Raw genomic sequence first — 24775 nt, 5'->3', positions numbered from 1 at the left:
TGCCAGGAGTGGGGCCAAGTTTGTTTTCACAAAAATGTGGGCACTCAGTGGAAAGTAATACAGCTCCAGCTCCGGTGCAGTTTAGCGCAAAGTACCTTCTTGCACAGCTATAAATTTGAATGAAATGACAGAAAGATGTTTTGAGTTTATTTTAAAGGCAATAAAGAACACTAGTTATGCCACACACAGTAATGCTTCAAACATTCACATCCTGCACACTTTTTCCCAGCAAGTGACGCATAATGGACTTCGAGGCAGACAAACGTAACAAAGTTTAACATACAAATACATGGTAGTATTTAATGGTTGACTAAAATATTTTCCATAATGACAAACTATACTTATTCGCTATAAGACACTATGAAACCGCATTGAACGGAAGAGTGAATGTGTTAACAACCCAACAAACTACAGGCAATTACTCATGAAGAGATCCACAGACAATCATATTCAACATTCAAGCATGCGTCCAACAACCAACAAGTGCAAACTAAATGTTTGGTAAGAGGGCTGTGCATTTTCTATAGAACAAATAGTTCTACACAAATAATGCATTTGCTCAAAACAAATAAAAAAAAAAATGGTTTTGGTAACTTTTCAGTATTTTTGTGGCTATGTCTTCTTTCTCATATATTACTATAAAACATGTCAGATAAGACAAATTAATCAGAACTATTAAATATAGAGAACATACCAATGGATGTCCCATAGTTAGACTTTGATGCTGTGTTAATTTCCGGTTGGACAAAGGAAAGTTATTTGATGCCCTGTCATACGGTTTAAAGAAATATGACATTCTGACTTAAAAAGCGATTTTATTTGATCTTTCCTAGTAGGGAGATATAAATCGACAGGTCAGGAAAACTGTATGAGAACATCTGAGCTCTGAGGCTTTGTAATGTTGTGTAAGGCCATTAGTCTCATATTTGTAGAAACATAATTTCAGCACTCATAGGAACAAAATGTCTCAGAGACATTGAGGCTACATTATGATGTAATGGAGTTATGGCTTCACACATCCAAAAAACAAAAAAACAATCAAACCAAAACACTCTGATGCAGTAACCATAGTAGCAAACTGCACAGCTTTGGTTCCTTGTAAAACAATAACAAAGCTCTTGCTTTCCATCCAAGGAGAGAAATGTCTTGTTTTTTTCTTGTCCTTAGTCAGCAGGAAGTGATCCTGAATACATTTATGTTCATAAGAATTATTTGTCTTCTTCCATTTGAAAAGAAAACCTTTTAAAAAACATTCAAACCAGTGCTCGACTCAGTTCTTCCCTGAATATTACATGTTGGCCAGTGGTTTCACCAGAAGGAAAACTTCCCTTCTAAAAGTAGAGCCAGTTGGCATCTATGTTTCAGAGTGGCGGCACGCCCCTCATCTTGCGGATGATGTTGGCTATCCGCTTGGCCAATCCCGGGCTGGGCTCCTCTATCTGGAAGCTCCGGGTCAGTAGGTTGTAGAGGGAGCCGTAGCCCACAGCCACCACAGTGCAGGTCAGGCAGATGACATTATAAGGCATGCTGAAGTCTGGAGTTGGCAGGTTGACCAACAGAGGCTCTGTGTAGACGCGCATAAAGTAGCTAGACTCCTCTTTACAGGGAAAACTGGAAGGTGATAAGACATTTTAACATTTGTCTCCAATGCGTTTCTCTACAGGAACTCAAACAACACATGAATGAGTAGCAACAACAGGCATTTTCCTCGGAAAAACAAACAACTATATACTTACAAGCTGCTGAAAAGAGGCTGTTCCCGAGTGCTGTTTGTGTCCATGGCAACAATGCTTGGTACAAGAGAGCTGATTACTGAAGACCTGAATGTTGCAGAAACAGAACAATAAATACCAACCATCCACTCTTACACCGCTCAAAATCATACAACATCTACAACTTGTGAGGGGACGTGAGAAGCAATATCTGTGCTTCTTCTTTCAGCAACCTCTGTAAATCGCTTTAGGGAAAAACTCTACATGCTGCATACCCGACATAGAAGCCATGGTTGGGATCAGGTGTGTATTCAGTCCACTTGAGCAGAGCCCTCTCAAACTGCACTGTGACCTCAGTGACCGAGTTGGGAGGAAGCTGGACCAGCATCTCCAGCAGGTGGGGCCTCACACGGTCCTTAGACGGCTGGTAGTGGATGTAGCCTGGCGGAGGAAGAAAAACACGAGTGACCATCAACACACTATTCTAATGTTTATCCATAGCCCTTTGTAGCATACTCCATAAATAATAATAATCTAAAAAAAAGTATATTTTTTTATATATATCCACTACAGCTTTCATGACAAAAAAATATGACTCAAGTTCTCCTCCTTCTGGTGAAAAGACGCACCTGCATGGAATTACATGAAACAATGATTCCTGTAGAGAAACTAAGAACCTATCTGTGTAGAGTTAATGTTTTTAGCAAAAACACAGAAACACTATGGAATGTCATAAAAAATGAAAACAGTAGATATCATCTAGTAGAAGAACATTAGTAGTAAATTAGTCTTCTTTCCTGAAAATGTCAACAGTTTTTCAATACTTTTGAATGAAAACACTGAAAATCTGCTTTTTCTTGTGTTTACAGCAGCATTTGCCAACAAATTACTGAAATAATTCCAAGGCGATCACGTATCATGTGATTGTTGATGGAATTGTTAAAAATACAAAAAAACAGCCAGGCTTCTGTTTTTTTCTGTTACAGCAATGCAAACTAACTTGGTGTGTGTGTGTGTGTGTGTGTGTGTGTGTGTGTGTGTGTGTGTGTGTGTGTGTGTGTGTGTGTGTGTGTGTGTGTGTAAGATATTTGAAAAGACTCCTGTTGTTTTAAACACATTTTGAGGGGAATTGAGAGTTTTTGTGCATATATTATGCTGTGTATGTACAGTGAAGGTAGTATCTAAAACTAGTGGCTAGCTAAAGTACATTTACACAAAAATGTTACATTGTCTCATCTGACATAATGCTCTTTGAATAAAGCCAATCTGATTTCTATAATCTCAAAATGCAACCAGTTGTGAGTGACTTTCATTCATTCATCAAATAAAGACAAACTGTTCCAGCATTTGGCACATTTGTAATTGTTAATTACAATCAGAACCTGATCCCTTTCTAAAGTGACTCACTGGGCTTGTTGTCCTTTCCCTTGCTGGTGACAGTGAGGGTGTGGATGTAGAGACGGAGGTACCAAGGCACAGAGTCCAGCAGCAGCACAGGGAAAGACCTGTAGGGGTGGTTGTTGTACATCAGCGTGTGAATCTCTCCTGTCTGCAGCCCGTAACCAGCCACATAACGCTCAGCATGGAGCAGGGGGCGCAGCATGTCTCCTGCAGGCCGGCATTATGAGAAAGGAGATTTAATGGACGACCATGACGAAAAAATTGCAGCAGAGACAATAAATACTACAATAAAAACACAGGTAATGTTTCAATTTGAAAATTAGCAGAGATGGAGAATAAGATTTATGACTTTTTTTCCATTCACAGAGCAGCAAGGAGGAACAATGCTGCTTCAGAACAAAACGCAAAAATCTCAGAGACAAGTAGCGCTTTCTTATTTGGCATTAAAAAAAACAAAAAAAACAGTCACAAGTTGAAATCTAGTCACTTCAGCTGCTGCTTGTTGGGACTTTCTGTCCCAAAACAGAGAACCGGTTGCAAAGGAACAGATTGCAGATACAACAGTGATTGCAATGTAAACAAAGAAAACACTGAGATTAGTGCTTACAAGATGTAACCAAGAGACATATGACAAACAGATGTAGTTAGCACTTTTTTTATGAACTCCTTTATAGTTCTTCTTGTTGCATTGAATAATTACCCTACTGTATGTCCAGCCTCTTACACAAAGCTGTGTCATGCTCTGTCACTCACCCTCACTGGATTTCCAGCGGATCAGCAGGTTAAGGGAGCGCACAGTGCCAAAGGTGATTTGTTGGGTGAGATCGTAGACAGAGAAGGTTCGTCTGTCCCCCAGCACCATCGCCTGGCTCAGCAAGTGAGTGGCTGGGCTCACCTCAAACTGTTCGCCCTGCAAAATGACACCAAATTTCTCTTGAGTTGCACCTCTCAATACACATCATTGAGCTCTAACAAATAGTTTGAACGCATTTACATCCTAAATAAACATTTACAAAGTCGATTTAAAAGTATTTTAATTCCTGCATTGTTTAGATACAAGTTTACTTGCTACCTGTCTTCTCCTTCACTGCCTTTGTTGGCGCATTGCAGCAGATCTTGGCCAGCTCATAAATAAACAGCTCCAAAGCGCTACTGAAGGTAAAACAATACCCCAAAGGAAACCTTTGAATATATCTTCCTTGCTTTGACAGTTCAGTAAAAGTAATTCTCTTTTGCTTTCTGTGAAGTTTACATTGAGGGAAATGACTCATCATTTAGAGTGGATTATAGCGTATCATGTGGGAGTCAAACCTGAGGGTCGTCTGTGATGTCGATGTAGATTTTACTGGAGGAGGCCAGTGGACAAGCTTCTGTCAGGGTCCTAGAGAACATCTTAAAAAGAGACCACTCTGAGGGAACAAACAGCTGAAGTTAACTTTTTTTCTACTACCAAACACAACATACCTCAGGAACTCCAAACTTAAATGTGTGATAGTGCAGGAAGACTGTGCTTTTGCTCACCTTGTTTGCCCTGTCCAGGGGTGTGCAGGTCAAAAACCACATTCAGCGTCTGTCTCAGCTCCCAGGATGTAGTTTTGCACTGCCAGTCCTTACACACAGGTCTGATGTGCACTGCTTGGGAATGAAAACTGCTGTGGAAGAGTTTCTCCGATTTCAACAGGACAGCAAGACCAGCCTACAACATGACCACATAAAGAAACAGAAGGAGAAACTGAATGCAAGTTTGAAAATATGATCTTGAGAATTTCTGCCTCATATGAGGTGTTCCAGACAAAAGATCATGAGCACACGTGGCATTGGTGTTTACTTTAGAAAGACAGAAATAAACACACACATAAACACACACACACACACACACACACACACACACACACACACACACACACACACACACACACACACACACACACACACACACACACACACACACACACACACACACACACACACACACTCACTCACTCACTCACTTTGGATCCACATGGCAAGAGTTTCTTCCAGGGTGTCAAATTCTCAGTGCAAACAATCTCTCGTGGGAGGGTGGCATAGCGAAGGAAGCGGTGGTCTGTCTCTTTAAGATCAACACGAAAAACAAAAATCAGTCGATAAGTAATGCACCTTGGATAGAATTTATATAAATACTTTTACCAATTTTTATAGTTCATATAAAATTGGTGGAAGGTTGGTAGGGTTAATGATTTCAACTCAGATGCTGATGTTTTCACAACAATGGCAGTGCTCTTGTACAGTCCTCTCATATGTAATTACAAAGTCCTGATTATGAGAGAATTTTTTTTTTTTTTAAGTTGCTAAGCACGTTTCCTGTATGGATGGAATGAGATCTATTGGATATTTAAATTTTGATCTGGTGTCATAATTAACGTTAATGTTGCACTTCATATCAAAAAGGTTGCCGACCACTGGTTTAAGGTGTCTAATCACAGCATCAGCTTAAATACAGGCTCATCACTAGAAAACCTTTCAGAATGCAAAGGGGAGACAAAAGAAGGCTCTCTGTACCGTTGCCTATTCCCAGCGGTTTGAAAGACGCACTGGGCTGCACAGTGTTGGTGGAGTCAATGAAGTTAAGTGAAGCGCAGAAGATCCCAGACAAAACATTCGTCAACTCCTTCCATGTGCCATCGACACTAAAAAAGGGCAGAGAAATGGCACAGAAATGTTGAAATGATATACATAGGATGACATACTGGGATATGAGGGGGAAAAAAAGTGCTTGTTTTAGGATGAACTTACTCTGTCACAGAGTCCTGGAACCAGACCCACAGTTCAGCCCCGGGAGGGGAGGGAAGGAAGGGCTGCCCCCACTGCATGGTCCTCCAGTAGCCCTGCGTGAAGGAGATGTGCAGCTCTCGCACCGAGAACTTGGAGATGACCTGACCCAGTGACTTGGGAAATAGCCGATAGTGGGACACTGGGAAACATAAAATAACATTATGGAGTTTAGGATTACGGTGAGCAGGGTGAATAGTACTTATTTCTTATCAATTTACTTTACTAAATGTCGAAATCAACCATCACAAATCATCAAAAACGGGGGAGGGGGAATAAATGTGTTCTGTTGTGACGAACAAGGGAGCATTTTAAGACATTTTAATGTAGAGAAGAGGAATAAAGCCAAATTCACAACTTAAAACTAAAGACAAAACATGCTGTTTCAGAAGGTAGGTTCATCTTTTCACTGTTCTCATCAGATTAACGTTACCGGGTGCATTAAAGAACCACTTAGAAAGCAGAATATTGAACGTCTACGCTTCACGACTATTTCACGACCTCCATATACACTGAATTTATTACCACCTTTTAAATGGAGGGTATGGATATTTCCAGATGCAAGCTATTCCCATAAAAACAACATTTCTGACTCAAAATGAGTAGCATGTTTACTAGCTGCCAGCTGTTGACGTTAGCTTACCTTTGTTTCCTCTCATGAAGTCAGTCTCCCACAGGGTGCGGAACTGGAAGCTGGCATAAATATCTCCCGAGTGAAGCGGTCTGATGACTAGTTCCTCCTGAAAATCGTCTTTAGGCGGCAGTACCGAGGAGTGGACCACGGTTTGTGGGGCAGAAGTTTCCTGTTTGTCGGTTGTCACCTCATCCGGAGTCGCCTCTTCAACCTCAGTTGCCTCCCACCGCCTCTCCTCCTCCACCGCAGGCTGCTCGTCCGTTTGTTCCGTCGTTTCTGTGACTGTTTGTGGATTATAGACATCAGTGGCATGATGATCACCAGTTGGTGTCGTCTCTTGACTGTCTGCGACAATAAACACCCACGAACCACAAAGAATAAGCAGCAGAGCCGAGTGGCTGCACCTGTGGGCTGCCATCTTTCTCCTACAGTGGCGATTCACTTCCGCATTAACGCGTCATTCGCGGAACCAGCCAATTGGCTGCTTCCATATATAGTCCTGTGGCACTGGTGTGAACCTTCTTTGTTTTAAGCAAAACTATCGTAATTTATTATATTTTACGAGTAAATACTAATATAGAGCGTTAGCTGTTCTATTTTAAGCAATTATTATTAACAGTGCTATTGTAATACATTTTAGAAGTATTTTTTTACGTGTAAAATAAGATCATTTTAATTAATTTCTTGGATTTTACATTAGAGGTTTTTACTTATTGTGCTTCGAACAACGTACTTGCTGCATTTTTTGACGTGATGAAGTTGTGTTATTGTTTGAAAATAAATAAACAGATTGGTGCATCCTTCTTATGCTTTGTAGAGACAAGGAGGAACATTTTAAACCATATGAAAATTACAAAAAATAATGACTAGCAGCCCGAGAGTATATAAATACACATCATCAGTTGACGAGTATCATATGTCAATTGGTGCATTCTAACTAACTAACCAATTACAGGCATTGACATATTCTCGAGTATGGCCTTTAAATTATATGGAATTCCATAGCGTTATATCGGCTGCTTATACCGAAAAAAACTAAATAAACGATGCGGGTTGGTTGGTCTTGGGGGTCGGGGTTAAAGCATGATCTATTGCTAATAGATTGTCATCATAAAATACATATATATTAATTATAAGCTCAAAAAAAGTATCAATGTGTGCAGCATGCTACTAGGTGTTTTGGATATTTTGTCGTGTTGCTGGACAGGGACGGGCATCATCGGGGGCATATCACCCCTCCCACATCCATACACATCATCGCGCACATAACCCAGACACACACACACACACACACACACACACTCACACACACACACACACACACACACACACACACACACTGAATTTCTGCTCAGCCATGGCTCCCTGGTAGATGCTCAAAGCGGCTGTTGTCAGAGCGAATTAAATCTGCACTCGCTCGCTGCTTTCCTCCTGACCTTGCCTGCCTCTGGTTAGGTTTTCAATATTTTATTCAGGATTCCTGTGCTGTCTCCCTATGGCTACATCGGATGGACTAGACGGCTGTCTGCACCGAGGCAGATCTCAAAGTGACCCGAACATACTCACCGAACCGGGCATCGATTTGGCTCATGGCACAGGTAAGATAGACGCGTCATTGTCTAGGTATTTATTTGCTATATATGCAAGTGTTTTTTTTTGGTGTTTCCTCTTCTTTGGAGATGCAGCGGTTTCCAAAAGGCATCATTGCTTGCCCAGTGGGATATCGCAACACCGAGGGATAATTAGCGCATATGCTTCCAACCTTGGACGTAAAATACGGGCTGTAACACCGAATCGTGGAGCTGCAAATTGAAAATGAATGTGCCATATCAGCGTCTATGAATGGCTGCATGCCTCTCCAGATTTAGCGCGTTACAAAGACGCCTGTAGCCCATTGGGCTGTCATGGCTGCAAGTACTATTTAGGAATCAGCGTGTAGGTCGTTTAATATGATATTAGCGCGTGCAACATTTACAGTATATTGCCTTCTGCATGATGCCAACCTCCCTATAGAGCACGTACATTCATCTCACAATCCGCATGCATATGTGGTCCATGATGCTCGGCTGAACGTATTTGTTGTCTTATCTAAGCCACCATTATAGCCTCGTTATTCCGGAGACACATGGGTTTTGGCATTAGGTTTTGGTGTGTTGCATTTTCAAAAGGCACATGAACAAGGCTTTTCTTACAAGCCTATAGCTCTGACCCTGCGCATTGACAGCTCTGTCACCACCACCCCCTTCCCTCTTCCCCATCCTGAAATGATCACTGTTTTGATCAATGACCGGCCGTCCACGTGATGAAGGCAATGGTTGGAAACCTCTCCAATTCTGCACAGCCATGCACTCACAAGCTATCGAATCACCAATTCATGCATCCTGCAGGTGTGCTTTTCAACATGGAGCCCATGTCTATCTCTCTGTGGTCGGTTAGTCATCCCTCTGCATAAAGAATAATGAATTGATCTTTCATTAATAAGAGAAGAACACCAGGGAGCAGTCATGTCCTGCACTTCTCTGATGAACTCCTGCAAATAGACTTCATGTGACTCTTGTGTTCACTGTAAATTATTCTCGCTCTTGAATATACCTTCAGTGCAAGAACATGTTTTGATTTTTTTTTTTACATAAGTGAGGCTATTTATGGTCATATTGTGTGGGCTGAGAAAGAGTCATCGCCTTTACTCCCACGCATGGTGAGTTTTACGCACATGAAGAATGCTTGACAGAATGATTCAGAAAAAACAAACAGCATCATACACCTTTCAACTGTTCACTAATGAGGCCCATGTTTTACACACCCCTCAAATCACACCTGTCTGCAATCATCAACTGGCCATAGCACATTTTAATGGACCCTTGCCGAATTCAACCCTCCTATGGACGATTTAATTCACACATAGGTGGATGTGATAATGTCACACTGGGTCTTTGACACACCTGAGTAAACAACATAGCAGCTTGGCAGATCAGCCGTCGCTAGTGATGAGAGCTAATATTAGGGAACACTGAATATCAGCCTCTTGCACTGGAATATGCACAACCGCATTATTGTCAAAGATTTGAATACAGTTGTCAATACACTGCAAGGACAATGTTAGTGTCTGGTGACCTAAAGTACACAACAGTGCCCACCCGTGTGGATCATTACTGCGCAAGCGGCTGGGACACCAGTCTTTGCCAAAGGATTACTTTGGCAAAGACTGCCCTTTCCCCCAACACAGTGGCCCTTGCAGCTGCAGAGGCTGACACTGTATTCATCCACTTACTCAACACTAGGGAGACAAGTCAATAGAGACAGCAGTCACAGTTGCCCATCACAGAGAATACTAGCTATGTTTTCTCTTGAATGAAGGTGCAGTAAGCAGGACAAGTCTTAAAACTGTCCAACAATCCAATCCTACTTCTTATTAAGTGTGTGAAATTACATTTCAAAGTGTTCAGACACTGATAATGTTTTCTCTCATTGTTGCAATTATTTATTTTATTGGTAAATTTGACAAATTTTGTCTTTTTTTTTTTTGTGGAAACTAAAAGGAGTCCTCCTCTTTGAGCATCTGATTCATATTGCACAGTTATTTAGGAACATAAGTCCGGTAATAGGAGCAGCAGTATAAAACTTGTTTAGTCAGTTTGTTGAGACAAGGACCCTTTACATTTTACTGCTAATAAAATGTCACTTTCACTAAAACTTCTACTTAGTCATTGCAGAGTGTCAACCAAGTTAATGGTGTGGAGAGGACACCTTCAAGCTTTGCAGACAGAAAGCATGTCCAAGCAGGGCTGTCACTGTGGCTTAATTTCTCTAAGTAAGGTCTTATAGAAATATGAGATTCTCTGAGAAGCACTGGTGAGGAAGATTTAGGCAGGAAGTTTGGAAAGAGTTACATAAGACACATATCAGGAGAGAGTAGAATGAGAATATCAGTTATTCAGTACAAAAAAACACAAATATCGTGCAGATACAGCTACAACTAATTATTAATTCAATCATCAGTTCACCGTTTTATGCTTTTTTGGATTAAACGATTCATATTTTAGTTTAGAAAATGTCATAACAGAGTAGAAATCCATATCCCAATTTCCCAGAGCCAGAGTTGATGTCTTCATATTACTTGTTTGATCTGACAAACAGTCCATACCCCCCAAATATTCCAAGTACAACGATTAAACAACCGAGAAAAAAACAGCATATACTTCTCCTTGAGAAGTGGGAACTAAAAATAGTTTGTCCCTATATTTCAAACTGAAGAAATAAATGCTAGGAGTGATAAGACTTCAGTTACATTTTTTTAATTAATCGTCTAATCGTTTTAGTATTACCGCATGTGCCAACCACACACAAAATGCTGTAATATTTTATAAAGAAAATAGCTTTTTATGTGCCCTCGCTCTTGGTTAGTTAGAATGATGGGTAAGTGAAAGGACAGTGTACCTAGAGCTCGAATTGGTTATCTGGCACAAGGCAACTTCAACACGGTGGATCTCAGCTCACATGGCGGCTTAAACCTGTGAACAGTTGGACCCACTTTGGTTGGTTATAGGACAGTGTCCCTTACCACAAGTGCCCACTGAGCACAGATTTTTTGGGTCTCATCCTCCTTCATCAGTCTGACCGATACCTGGATAATCCTCTCAGATCTGAGAGGATCTCTGAGGATTGCAGGTATAAGTGGAGCCCCCCTAATGAACAAGGAGATACTTCAAACCCTGTGAAAGCTGATATTGAGCTGTGACGATGACTCACCCCAAACCAGAGCAATGTCTTACACATAATACCTCCCTTTTGCTCAGGCCGTGATGAGTAAATATGGGAAATTTTGAGTCAGTGGTTCTTATATAATGTACTCTCCATTAAAAAAGGTTTTGCTTAAAATGAAGAAGTAATAATGGACGCAAAATGGTATTAGGAATGTGTAAAAAAACGTATTATGCTCATTTTCAAGTTCTTATTTACGTATTTGGTCTTTCTAGCAGAGCATATTTATATGCTTTATGTTAAAAAAAGCTATTATCATTTATAGTCTTTCTGAATATACACGTATTCACCCCCCAAAAATATGGATACCCAAATTGCAAAGGTAGTTCTCAATCTCTATCTATCTATCTATCTATCTATCTATCTATCTATCTATCTATCTATCTATCTATCTATCTATCTATCTATCTATCTATCCATCCATCCATCCATCCATCCATCCATCTATCTATCTATCCATCTATCTATCTATCTATCTATCTATCTATCTATCATTCATCGACCTGATCCACCTGTGGATCTGGTAATGATTCGCTGTCTGGCACAAAGTGTCACGGAGGGAGCTCTTGAGGAGGACTCGGACGCAGAGTCGAGGTTCAGCTGACAATCTTTTATTTCCAACAAAAATACACAGGGAAATCCCTGGAAACAAAAAACTCCTCCGAAGAGGGATGAACGGGGAAATGCTCTGGCTAAACTAATAGAGCTGGGCAACATTAAATAACGGGAAGCCAACAAAAACCTCTCTTAGCGAGGAAAGAAGAAAATAACAAAGTAGAACTAAAAATGCTCTGATTTAACTCAAAGAGCTGCAAAGTCAAAACGGCAAAAGCCAAACCAAAAATCTCTTCTCGAGGAAGGTATTAAACTACAAGTAAAAATGCTCTGATTTAACTCGAAGAGCTGAATAGTCGAAAAGGCAAAATGCAAAACCAAAATCTCTCTTACCGAGCAAACGAGAAAATAATCAGTCACTAACAAAAAGGCTCTGAAATAATTCTAAGGGCTGTGAAGCAATAAACGGCACAAGGCCAACCAAGGACTCTATAACAAGGTTCGGGACAGACAAAACTATGACTTGGACTTGATACTAGCATAGGGTGGGTGTGCAAGACGAAAGGACATGACACACTGGCACAGGACAAGGGGAGACGCAGACTATAAGTACACATGAGGGAAGTGGGGGAACAGGTGGACACAATCAGGAGTCAGGGAAGACAATCAGACTGGTGACACATGAGGAAGGGCAAGGAACCTGAAACGAGAGGAGAGTTAATTTCCAAAATAAAACAGGAAGTCACAAAACAAACGTGGAGACAGGACAAAAACCCAGCTTGACATACAGGTGTGACACAAAGACTCTTTAGAGAATATTGCAAAGATTGAGACCACTCGTAGAAAAGACCAATCTTATTAGCCTATAGCTAACTTTCCACAAGAAAACAAAAAAAGGATATCTCCCAAAAAATCTTGCTCTTCTATCTATTTTTCTGAATGATTTTCAACCTCCTCTAGAGTCAAGAAGCAGGGTGGGAACTTGTTGCATTCAGCGGTGGATCACATGTGTTAAGGGGATAAAACAACAGTGAGAGCAACAGTGACTGAGAGGTGAGAAGTTTTTCAGTCTAAGAAAAGTTGGAAGAACTGAGAATCAGACACCAGTAAAAAGTTCTTCTATACACGACATCATGCTGTCTATGTTTGGCCAGGTGATCAGCATTACGAAGCAAAAATACACCTCGCCACATTTGAATGAAGTAAACCAAGGAATGCCAAGTATTTGCCAGCATGACAGGTGTTTAAAGGGTGATTCAGTATTTAAAATGATCCTTTGAATACTGTGAAGTCAAGTTACAGTAATATTTGCGTCTGTTTGCAGAATGCGTTTGACTAGAAACTGGGTGGGTATAGGACAAATACTGATTTCACGGACTGTAGCCTATATCACTGTTAGGTTGTAACGCAAATGGAAGATATTCTCAGTAGAGCTGAAACAATTAGTCGATTCATCGATTACTCCAACTATTTGGATAATTAATCAAATGAGCAATTTTCTAAGCAAAATTGCCAAAAATTATCTGGTTCCAGCTTCTTTAATGTTTGTATCTGCTGCTTTTTTATCTTAAATCATAGTTAACTGAATGTCTTTCAGTTGTGGACTGTTGGATGGACAAAACAAGACATATGAAACATTTTCTAGACAAAGAAAAGGTTTTTGAATTGTTCTTTAGCTGCCATCAAGGAGAACACAATAAAATAATGAACACATAGATCGACTCAAGCAAGCTTACTGTATCAGGATGCACTGTAGTAAGATTTGGTCTTCAGAAGAACCACCTGCAACCACATGAAGCCCAGCCTCAATAAGTTCTCACTTCCTACTTTCACTAGCGGAGCTGTAATTCATGCTAGCATCACAAATCATTGGTCATGGTCAGCCTAAAGGGACTGTGAGTCAGTCAAGGCCACCTGTTAGTAGTAGCCACTGGAGAGCTATTCATTTCTCTCCTCCATGATGCTATAAAGGTCCTCACAGAGGCCAAGGAGACAAACACTCTGTCATAGAGCCTGAGAGCTGCTTCCTGGTTGCCTAACAAAATATATCCTTTCACCACCATGAAATGTTTATTTTTTTATATTATTAATTGATGTAGTTGAGACTGTGGGATCAAAGGACTGTATGTTTTAAAGATGGCCCTTAAGGATAGTGAAAAATATCTGCTAGGTAAGGATGGGCGATATGAATTAAATATTCTTTAACATTATATGTTATTTTATACCATAATAGTCACTTATGTATATACAAATCTGAATAAATGATAAAAAAAAACATACTTCTATATGGGGCATGAGGAGTCACATAGTGATTTAATTAGAAAACATGAATCATATGCTGTGGCCTTCATAGTCATCAGACCTTTTAGAGCGATGCGTTAACATGTATCTGTTGGAGGAATGATGTTCATGCCTCCAGTTTAATTATTGGATAATCAATACTGCCAAGAAGAGTTGAAGCTGTTTGATTATTGATACTATGTTAATTTTCTGGCAATTCAATTGGAAAATGGTTTAAACCGTTAAAATAACAAGTCGGGAAGATCTTCGTTTTGGCTTATCAAGTGTATTAAATACTTGACAATCGAGGCACTTCATCACATTGATAAATATTGCCATAAAGCAGACCTACTGATCTGCATCACTGCCCAGAGATATTAACAGAATAGAAAATGCATTGCAAAATCTCTACTGGATGACAGATCTCTTCTCCATTGTCTTTTAGATAGGGCTGCAACTAACTATTATTTGATCATCCGCCCATTTTTTCTATTCAATGTCGGACAATTGTTGGAAAATCATCACAATGACACATATCACAATTTCTTCTTATATAATTGTCAACTGTCTTGTTTTGTCCAATCAACTGTCAAAAACCAAAGGCTATTCAATTTACAAGGATATATAGCAGAAAAGCAACAAACACTGGAGCCAGGAAATTTGCTTTTGTGTTAGTCTTCCTTTTCTCCTCTCTGTCTGTAACATATCTGCACGTTGTACCAACTGTACTGTCATATTGTGGATCCACGACCGCTGAGTAGTGAATGGTAATAAGCTGCATCTGGACGTTTTGTTGAGCTCTGCTCTCTGTGGACGCCTTCACTGTCTTTCAGCTGCCCATGAAAATGGAGCACAAAAATTACGACCACAACAAAAGCTCTACATCATGCCTGCTCCCTGTGGATGTGAGAGCAGATTAGGCATTTGACAGCGTCTGAGCCATGTGTGGCTGCGCCTGTTGTTTGCGTGCAAACACCTGCATGTCGGCGTGATATTTTGGGGCGTGTGCATTCAAGTGTGCATTGATCTGCAGGAGCACTGGCAGAGCTGTGCAGACTCGCGCAATGAAAACAATCACAAAATCATAGACGAAATGGGCTAGAATGAGACAGTCAGGCAGTTGAACAGACAGCCCTTGGAGAACAGAGAATGAAGACCCAAGCAGCCCTCAACACCTGTCAGAGAAACCAGCATAAAGGCTGCATGAAATGGAGCTATTTAGCCTTTAAATGCTGAGGTTAAATGGAGTTTACAAAGTTGTATGTACTATGCTGAGAAGGGTAAAGAGCAAAGATGAGGAAATCCTCTGGGTATCGAGTCTGTAGAACAGTGGAGACCTTTTTTGGAAGGAAAGGAGAAGAAAAGGACAGGAGACTGAATTAGTGAGGCAGAGAGGAGGTGGAGGAGCGGGAAACAGAGCGAAATAGATGAGGAAGAGGCGGCCTTCGTTGAAAAAATGCCAAGGATTTGCTAACTGGCCATGGTGAGATGATGGATAGTCTACAGGAGACCATTAACAAACAGGCAGTAGCTGTGTGGTTTGGAAAGCTTCTGCATGAGCTCCAGTACTGGACAGTTTTTTCATGGATCCTATGTAGACCTTTTAGTGATATAGTTACACCAAGAATACTAAATTCCTCTTTTTACCTAAATCTGTATGATTTTCTCCTCAGTGATTTGTTCTCATTGACCCACCTTTGCTTTTGCATTTCTACAGTATCTGCACTTTCTAATCTACACTATATATGTATATATCCTAAAACCTGCAATAACTGTTTGGGGCCAAATACAGGAGTTTGGTCTCTACCAACTCTTGAGAAAATATCTGCCGATTTAGCTGCTAAATGCTCCACTATGTTCACTGGCTGGTCGCCAAATTTGTCTGTCTGCTGTTTAGTGCTGGGCAGGTAGCGTACAGTGGGTATTAAAAGTTTTTTTGCTGCCAAAAACAATACTATGAGAGCGGTGAGAGTGAAACAAAAAAGTAAAATTGCAAGCCATATGACCGAAACGATGAGCTGAAAGACGCTATAAAGCTCTAGCTGAGGGGAACAGCAGAATCAGGTGGTATTTTTCTGTGGGTTCTTGATTTTATACAAGTCTTCTGTCAAGTATTGAATTACCATCTCCATAAAAATTACGATTATAGCCCCTTCAAGTAAGGCTGTAAAACAATATAGAAAAAGAGTCCAAGTAATTTTCTTGCTCATATGTCAGTACATTTTTAACATCCACAGCAGCACTCCCAGTGTCTCTCTCTCTCTCTCTCTCTCTCTCTCTCTCTCTCTCTCTCTTCCTCTCTCACACACAGACACACACATAAATCAATGTATTGTATCCTCACACCTGTTCATAGCCACTGCGTCCCTCTCTCCTGACAAACCTGCCAGATTCAGTCAGAGATAGATGAAGAGGGCAGAGGGGAGTCCTGGGTCCCATCACAGATAAACGCTCCTGTCTGGGATGGAGAAACGTAGGGGACAGGCAGGACGGAGGCATAAATCAAGGATGGAGTGAGAAAGAAAGAAAAGAACCAGATAGAGATAAAGCTTCTAATGTAGGGAAGGTATGATGAGGCAGACTGAAAGACTTTAGACCATCACAGAGATGAGAGAAAATGGTGTGAGGCCTTCCATAGAGTGACTGTTTGATAGGCACTTACACTACAGTATTATTGAACATCTCCTCCAGGGCCTCTCAGGAGATGGTAAATTAAGTACATAGCCAGATCAGATAACTGTACTAGAAGTAATACGGCCATAAAAAGGAAATGAATCGAAGCTTTTCATTGTGTTGTTGGACTGACTGTGTGTGAGGTGAAGAGATTAGCTGGGAGGAAAGTGAGAGAGGGTTAGAGAGTCTTTGGCTGTGTTCAAAATCACTCCACTGTTCACTCATTCAATATTCCCGACATAATACTTTAACACTCAGTAGTTTACTCTAAAACAATTTTGTATACTACTAATGTCAGCTTCCTCTCATCCTTCTAAATATACCTGTTTGTCCTGTTTGCACAGTTCATGATGATATATAAATCCTGATTAGTGACCATGACGTGTACATTACTTATTGGGCTGCATTGTGGGATTATTTAAATCCTCTATATAGGGTAAAAATAATTGCCACCAGACATTCAGAGCACTACACTACTATTTGCATTATTGATCTTTTTTAATTAAGTAATCTTTTTGATTATATTTTTGATTCATTGATTACATTTTGCCAATAAAATATTAGAGAAAAGTAAAAAATGCCCTTTACTTCTTTCCCTACAGCCCATGGTGAGGTATTTAAATTGCTTGGTTTGTCTGACTAAGAGTCCAAAACCCCAAAATATTCAATTCAATTCACACAAAGGGAAAATTAGCAGTAGAAGCGAGTCACACTTCATGACACTTTATGGATCATAATGATTTTTGCATCATCATTGTCATATCCATGGTGTAGAGCTGGCAAAAATGTCAAACATTCTCTTGTTCCAGCTTCTCTAATGTGAGGATTCGCTGCTTTTCTCTTTTTCTTCATTACTGTGAGTTTGGTTTTTGGACCTTTGGGCACTGGGAACTTAACATTTGTTTGGGTCAATTCTTTGACATTCATAGACAGAACATTTAATTGATTGCAGTTTAATCAAAAATAAAAATAAGCTGCAGCTCCACTATGGTGGCTATTGAGAGGTGACAATTGCAGACGCAGCCTTCTATTTCCGCTAAAATATAACAGTTTTTGAGGGCAATAACGTTAAAGAATTTCAAATTTGGTGAATGGAACTATTTTGCTCGATGTTGCTAATAGGAAGTGATGTTGGACTAGAGTTTTTCTGGTATTAAAGCAGAGTGAGTTTCAGCACCATGGACAGCAGCAGCCTTTGCATTGCAGCAGGCTGCTGAACCGAGCAGAGCCGTGTTCTGTGTGCTAATAAGTCAGCCGGCTCTTGATCTGGTGGGAATGAGACCCGACAATTTTTATTTATTTTTTTCACCGATGACACATTAATGAGGAAAGTACACTGTGCAGATCCAGGCACAAATTCCATTTAATTCAATCATCCCATACATTCATGCAAGCCAAAAACTCACATCTAATCCCATTAAAACTGCTATTAGAACTGTGGCCAAGTCTGTAGTACAGAGTTTGTGGTCATTATTGATGAGTGAGTGGCTTCTAGCAACTTCTCCATCAACACTGATTCATCATATGGCCCAAACCTGTTTGACTACCAGATAGCATATTTCTTTTTCACCACGGCAGTGTTCCTATTGCATTAAAACGACTGCAGGGAAGCTTGTGTGGTCACACAAGTGAATGTGTTTGTGTAACTGGGCAAAATCTTTTGTGAACATTTTTCTGTCTGCCATCAGTACCAGACCAGACATCTCTCACAACAGATTATACTCTAGGACTGACTCATTTTTGCTCCAAACCAAACCAAACCAAATTTTCAAAACAGTAAAAAAAATAAATCTCTTGACATCACTTCAGGAAAGAGACACAGATTCTAGACTGGGTCTACTTCCAGCAGTGGTGGGCTGTCAGGGCCAACTAAGCCTTCTCTGCTGGCCTAAACAGAATCACAAAGTTATAGCTATTTTATAATTTAATATTTTTTCACAAATACATTACAAGTATTACAATTTTTGTTCCTATTAGCTTATTTTCTCATTGCACAGCTCCTGTCTTCCTCAGTTGCTCTGCTTCCAGCCTGCAGCGCTGCTTCCAGTGCAGCTTGTTTTAAGTAGAGCTCTTATCCAATCAGATTCAGCCTCTATGTCTCTATGTAAGGAGAGAGGCCCGAGGTCCTCTAGGTAGACCTTGCAGATTAAAGTATATGGGGATGATATTGTTGATTGTCATCGTCTTCAACCAATCAGAGCTTTAGTTTGACATCATGGGCGTATTCTTTGACGTGCCAGAGCTACCCAGGTAGCCTGCTAAGTACGTCAGCATTAAGGTGCGCCGTGATTGGTCAGTAGGCCAGCGTGACTTTTGTCAAACAGAAAGCTAGCTAGCAGATCTAGTGTTTAGTAAGAGTTCAAGTTGAAACATATATAAGAAGTTATGACATTGACATGACATTTTTAGCGTTTTTAAATGGATTTCTGGAGAAGGACATTTCCAGAAAAGCTGGACATCGTATCAAAGAGTCGGTCAAGCCCACAGCTAGCAGCCCTGACCCAGCATGGAAAAGGATTTGTACGAACGGTATTTCTGGCTGACAGCGGCGGAGAAGCGTTGCACATTTTATGGCTAAGAATGTGTTTTACTTGCAACTGAGCTCTTGGTGTTTGGAGCTGTTTGGAGCTATGCTACGCTAACCAAGGGAGCTACACGACAGGACGCGCACAAGCTACGTGCTTTTGAAAACTTTTGGAGAGACCTGAGTGGACCTTTTAAGTAAGTTAACTGATTTTGAGTCTTTACATCTGCAGTAGCGTTTCTACAGTGTTCATTTGTCTATTGTGTCGTTTTTATGAATAATATGAATGGCTCGTGCTCTAGCACCGCAGTGTTGCTGGATTGATTTGTTGCTTTGTTGTATAAATATATGTGACTGGTTCTTGTGAGTTTTTCTTGTCATTGTGTTAATTACATTGATTTGGACTATCTACTGATCTGTGCTATAAATGTAATTTCTGTATGATTCCAATCATTTCACGCATTTTTATAATCAAAATCGCTGAATTAGCGCATGTCCTGTTCAAACAGAGGAGACACGTGAGGTGAGGCAGTGACGAGCTGTGCCTCACCTCAGATTGTCAATCCCTCACTAACTGGGTTGAGCGTGTGCCTTTTGCTTTCTCATTGTTTGTCACTACTGTAATATTTGTAGACACTTTTATTATATGTCCTTTCTTTCCATAGATAGGTACTGTATTTCACGTATGTGTAGAACATATTTAGTGTTGCTGATCTGACATTAAACCGCAGTGAAAAAGCACACAGGGGAGGCAAACACTACTCTGCCTCAAAGAAGAGGGCGTGTGAGAGTAGTCAATGTGCAAGCTGCTAATTGAATGGTGATTTAAGCTTCTCTTTTGGGTTCATATATTTCTAAATCTGACTTATGTAGTGTCAGTGCCTCACCAGCCACGAACTTCACCGCACGTCACTGTAGACTATATGCGTTGTCCGTTAATTACGAAGCATCCTGTCATACGCGGGGTTATTGTCCGGACAATTGAATCCGGTCGGGCTGTTGTTTCCCCACTAAGCTAGTTAGCTTAGCCCCCCTGAAGACACGTGCGGTGCCGCAGCCTCAACTGTTTTTGTTATTGTTCCGGGTTCAGAGGTCACAAAGCCTGTTGTCTGTTACGTGAGTGTAGTCCACCGAAAACATTATACTTCGCACAATTTAAGCTTCTGCATTTTCCAAATGCACTAGTATTATTCAAATGTATTGTTTGGTTAAGCTTCGTACCGAACAGTTTAATACGAGAAATAATAACGGGTTTGACCGTGGCTAAGTGGAGAGCAGGGCTGCCTTTCAATCAGAGAGTCGGCGGTTCGATCCCCTACTCCTGCGCCGCTAGTCTCATGTCAATGTCAGAGCAAGACACTTAACCCCCATATTGCTCCCGTAGCTGTGCCTACGGTGTATAGCTAGATACTGAATTGTAAGTCGCTTTCGATAAAAGCGATTTTATCCGCTTTTGCATAAATGACTGTAATGTAATGTAATGAATATGTGTATTATTACACCCCTAGAAACAAATAACTGTAGCTATGGCTTCATAATGAGCTTATTACGACATGGTTCAAGTCTAGTAGGACAGCACAGAAGGCCCAAATGCACAGTCCTAAAAACAATACTTTACTTCAAGAAATGATGCCTAAAATCAATGTGGGAATAGAAACCTATCTTTAATTGGTAGGGTCATAGTTGTAACTCCAGTCATGACTGTTGTAATATACTGTATATCACACACACACACACACACATCACATTTCCTATCTTTGATCCCGCAATAGAACTAGCATGCAGCGTGTTTGTTTGACCCCATGTCTTCCATGATGTGCATGAGATGACTATTGACATGGTTATAATATGGTATTATGACAAATACGACCATGCGTGTAATTCCTGGCCTGTTTAAGTATATCCGTTTGTCCATGATAAATGAGGTAAGTGGGCAGTCTGGCGTCACAAAATTAGCTTTTGGCCACTGTTCATCCTAGACAGGCGTGATCTATTTGAGGTCCAGCATATTGCTGAAGAACAGCTTTTCGGGCAAAAAACATGACGATTTATGCTATTTTTACTCACTTTTGTGTTCCCCTTGAGGAGTAGCAGTTTTGCACACACCAGTGTACATTATGGTTCACTGTTTCTAGCTCCAGCCACTGCTTGGGCTGATACATCAAGTTGTTTTTAGTAGTCCCAGACCGCCCCACGCTTGCACACTTGAGGGAATCCAAATGTGAGTGGCATCCTTGTTGTGGGAACTTGCTTGGAGATTACAGTGTTAACAGTGGATATTTGTATTGTTGCTCTGCGCATCTCCCATTGTCTTTCCTGCCTGGAGACCGCGATGTGCTCTCCTCCCTGCAGAGCGATGGGAGCCCAGTGGAACTGAGCTATTAAGTGTACACACAAAAGCTTTTATACACACTCATGTAGTCACACAGTTCGCCCACGCCCCTAACTCATCTGAGCATAAACTTTGAGAGTACCGGTGACTGCTCACATTTACATTTGCTGTCATCTCGAGGAATTAAAAAAGGCTGTTCAGAATATTGTTCAAGGACGCATAAAGATCCTGTTGCCGGATTAAAGCGTGATATTTTTGTTGTTGGAAAAGTCGAAACACAAGACTGCCCGCCTTTCTTGTCATCAGGGAGTAAACTTTATAAAGTATCTCTGTGACAAGGCTAATCTTTTGCAAGCAGGAATTTTGAAGATATAAAATGAGCTGAATGAGTCAATGTGAATCTTGCAGTTTTTTAGATTAATGTGATTGACTGCAGGAACAGCCCAAGGTATGACCCACGACTTCCATTACCTGATTGGAGGGAGCTTTTTGATGGAACAGGATGAGATTTCTTGTAACGGGAACATGGCCAAAACTTAGCTATAAACTGTAAGTCTTACTGGACTCATTCAGGGTCTTCTTCTCGGGTTTGTTGTTGGGTGAGCAGGTTGGAATGCCATTTTCCAAGGCTCGCCCTATTGTGTGGGTGACAGGAAAAGCACTTTTAGCAGGAACATTTTTGGCCCACTGGGTGGTGATGGCTGCAGCGAGGCTTTCACAGTTGGTCAAAGATAGCTTGTCTTTTTTTGGTTGAAATGCAGAGGCGTGTCCGTGTGTAAATGTGTCATGTGTGTAAGTCATCCACATTATGAGTAGTTCTGTATAAGCAAAACTTGCTTTTATTCAGTCACATTACAGTTTAAAAAGTTTTAGATTACATGTATTATTTCTTCACCAAACAAAAACTAAAAAAAAAAATAAGAAAAAGTGTCATTCTCACTTGGTTTGAAATGGGCTAGGCTGAGTTGGAAAAAGATTTAAATACTTTTAAACTTAATTTTTTTTAAAAACTATTACTAAAACTATTATTCATGATCATTACAGGATTCCATCAACATTTATAATACTTGTCAGAAATTGAGCGTTTAAGTTTTAGCATAATTTACTGTAAGCTAAATCAAGATGGGCTTTTTTGCTTTCAAGCCGCATTATGGCACTTAAGTTGGCGGAGTTGTGAGGGAACATCTTGAGACATCCTGGCTATTAGTCCCGAGCAGAGATGGGCAGTATTTCTATTACTTGTATTTGAAATACGTATTTCAATTACTTTTGAGTATTTTGTAATTTGTATTTGATAGGGCCGATAAAAATCTAACGTAATTTGTAACAAAATACTTTAGGGTGGAGTATTTTTGTATTTAAAATACTCAAAATACTTTCTTCACGAATCAAAAAACAGTTCACGAGGTCAGTCTTCAGTTCAGAGTTCAGTTCAACGGATTGTCTGTCAAGCTAAATATTTTATCTGAGTGTGACAGATGTCAACTAGCTTGATGTATAATGTATGTCTGGGTCTGGCTACATAGCCTATTGTATATACATGGTGACGGTTATAATATCAAGCTAGCGATCAATGCTAACATGCTAATGCATGCTGTCTAGGCTAGTGCATAGCAAGTGTTTAGCAAGTTAGCTTATCAGTTGAGTAGCTAGCTATAGGAAGAGGGAGATTGGGAGCTTGTATGTTCATGATAACCTTATCAAGCGACGTCTGACCATCTAATTACTGTATTACAAGTGATGCTGTATCTTCTCAATGTGAATGTCATAATGCCATATCAATTACTGGCAGATAATATAGTTCACAGTTAGCCAGGCTATGACAGTAGATATCCTTTTGTTAAAAAAACAAAATAACATTAAATATCCAATTTATTTTATTATGAAAGTATTCTTAGTTTTATTATTTCATACATTCTACAGTTGGCCAGGTGGACAAAATGTCTCCGTACAGTAATTTATTTAGGCTCTTTACCTGTGTACAACTGGTTTTAATTCTATATTTTGCTTTTATAGTATACATAGGCCTAATGTGTGATGCTATTCATTTGTGATGAATATTTTCTTGTTGATACAAAGCCAAAGTGTATGGGCTGTTAAGTCCCATTAACAAATATATATATATATATATATATATATATATATATATATATATATATATATATATATATATATATATATATATATATATATATATATATATATATACATAATCAATCAAGTTGTTGTCTTTTATTAGCTTTGCTTAGTTACACTGACATTCTGTGACTGTTCTTCCTTTTTGTGGGGTTCACCAGAGCTTTGTGTACATTATATATATATATATATATATATATATATATATATATATATATATATATATATATATATATATATATATATATATATATATATATATAGCCCAAACTTGAATTGAAAGTATTTCCTATATTTTAAATACAAAATACATGTATTGTATTTTGTTACATTTTCTGGCACCAGTATTTTGTATTTTATTTTAATACATTTATTTGAAGGGTATTTTGTATCAAAATACATTTTGATGTATTTTTGCCCATCTCTGGTCACTAGTATGAGTTAAGCTCCAAAAGCACATTCAAAACGCCATTCTGCGGATGAAAAGTTTGAAGTCTCCAAGCTCAACCCACGTAACCTTGATGACACAGGGGTCATTTTTATCAGGCTTGACAAAGCTCCTCCAGAGTCACAGAAAACATTAAACAGTACACAGGCTGAGTAATACTACTATACTTCCATGACGAGTAAACTCATTTTGATGCGTAAAATCAGTGCCCCTTAAAGCTGGGGTAGGCAACTTTGGATAAACAAGAGCGAAAATATCCAACTGAAACAATTTCCCTTCTGGCCTCCCTCCCAGGCCACTCCCCCAAAACACATGAACGCAAACTGACTGACTACAGTTAGGTGACGAGTCCATTTAAGAGCGTTGTGAAGGGGAGCGTGGCACATCGCTCATGTCTCATTCACATGTAAGATAACGTCTAACATTATCACAGAAGCAAACAAAGAGCATGGCTATTGTTAGCACTCACAGCTGTCAAGCTTGTGGAAGACTCCAGTCATGCACAATG

At 39.9% G+C, this 24775-nt stretch overlaps 2 protein-coding genes across 5 annotated transcripts in view; one reads left to right on the top strand and one right to left on the bottom strand.

Annotated features, from left to right (window-relative positions):
• Positions 1–125: 125 nt before the first annotated feature.
• On the bottom strand, positions 126–6987 carry pigt (phosphatidylinositol glycan anchor biosynthesis, class T). Of its 2 annotated transcripts, none has more exons than XM_068733458.1 (11): positions 6568–6987; positions 5889–6066; positions 5655–5782; positions 5105–5205; positions 4635–4809; positions 4425–4522; positions 3867–4023; positions 3120–3320; positions 1988–2153; positions 1737–1820; positions 126–1611 (listed from the first exon to the last, which is right to left on the bottom strand). In XM_068733458.1, the coding sequence occupies exons 1-11, from the start codon at positions 6974–6976 to the stop codon at positions 1362–1364; spliced, it is 1947 nt and encodes a 648-aa protein (XP_068589559.1). In that variant the 5' UTR covers positions 6977–6987; the 3' UTR covers positions 126–1361. The 2 variants fall into 2 exon arrangements, with proteins under 2 accessions (XP_068589559.1, XP_068589560.1); XM_068733459.1 differs by having other exon boundaries at positions 1428–1564.
• Positions 6988–7903: 916 nt separating this feature from the next.
• The window catches only part of phactr3a (phosphatase and actin regulator 3a), a 33921-nt gene continuing 17049 nt past the window's right edge, over positions 7904–24775 (top strand). For all 3 annotated transcript variants that reach the window (XM_068733306.1, XM_068733305.1, XM_068733304.1), the window contains exon 1: positions 7904–8156. In XM_068733306.1, the coding sequence (XP_068589407.1) occupies positions 8054–8156 (103 nt within the window). In that variant the 5' untranslated portion in view covers positions 7904–8053. The remainder of the gene's footprint in view (positions 8157–24775) is intronic.

This window comes from Cebidichthys violaceus, unplaced genomic scaffold (genome assembly GCF_023349555.1).
Source record: "Cebidichthys violaceus isolate CVI_PGR_0920_01 unplaced genomic scaffold, fCebVio1.0.p SCAF_6, whole genome shotgun sequence".
Taxonomy (NCBI): Eukaryota; Metazoa; Chordata; class Actinopteri; order Perciformes; family Stichaeidae; genus Cebidichthys; species Cebidichthys violaceus.
Note: the sequence above shows the minus strand (reverse complement) of the source record. Positions and strands in the feature narration are given on the sequence as shown.

Excerpts from the sequence above, each read along its gene's own strand:
- pigt (XM_068733458.1), bottom strand. The coding sequence starts at position 6,976 with ATGGCAGCCCACAGGTGCAGCCACTCGGCTCTGCTGCTTATTCTTTGT. Across the intron at positions 4,024-4,424 it reads ACATCACAGACGACCCTCAG|GGCGAACAGTTTGAGGTGAG; the intron begins GTTTGACTCCCA and ends GTCATTTTGCAG. Across the intron at positions 1,821-1,987 it reads AACCATGGCTTCTATGTCGG|GTCTTCAGTAATCAGCTCTC; the intron begins GTATGCAGCATG and ends TGCAACATTCAG.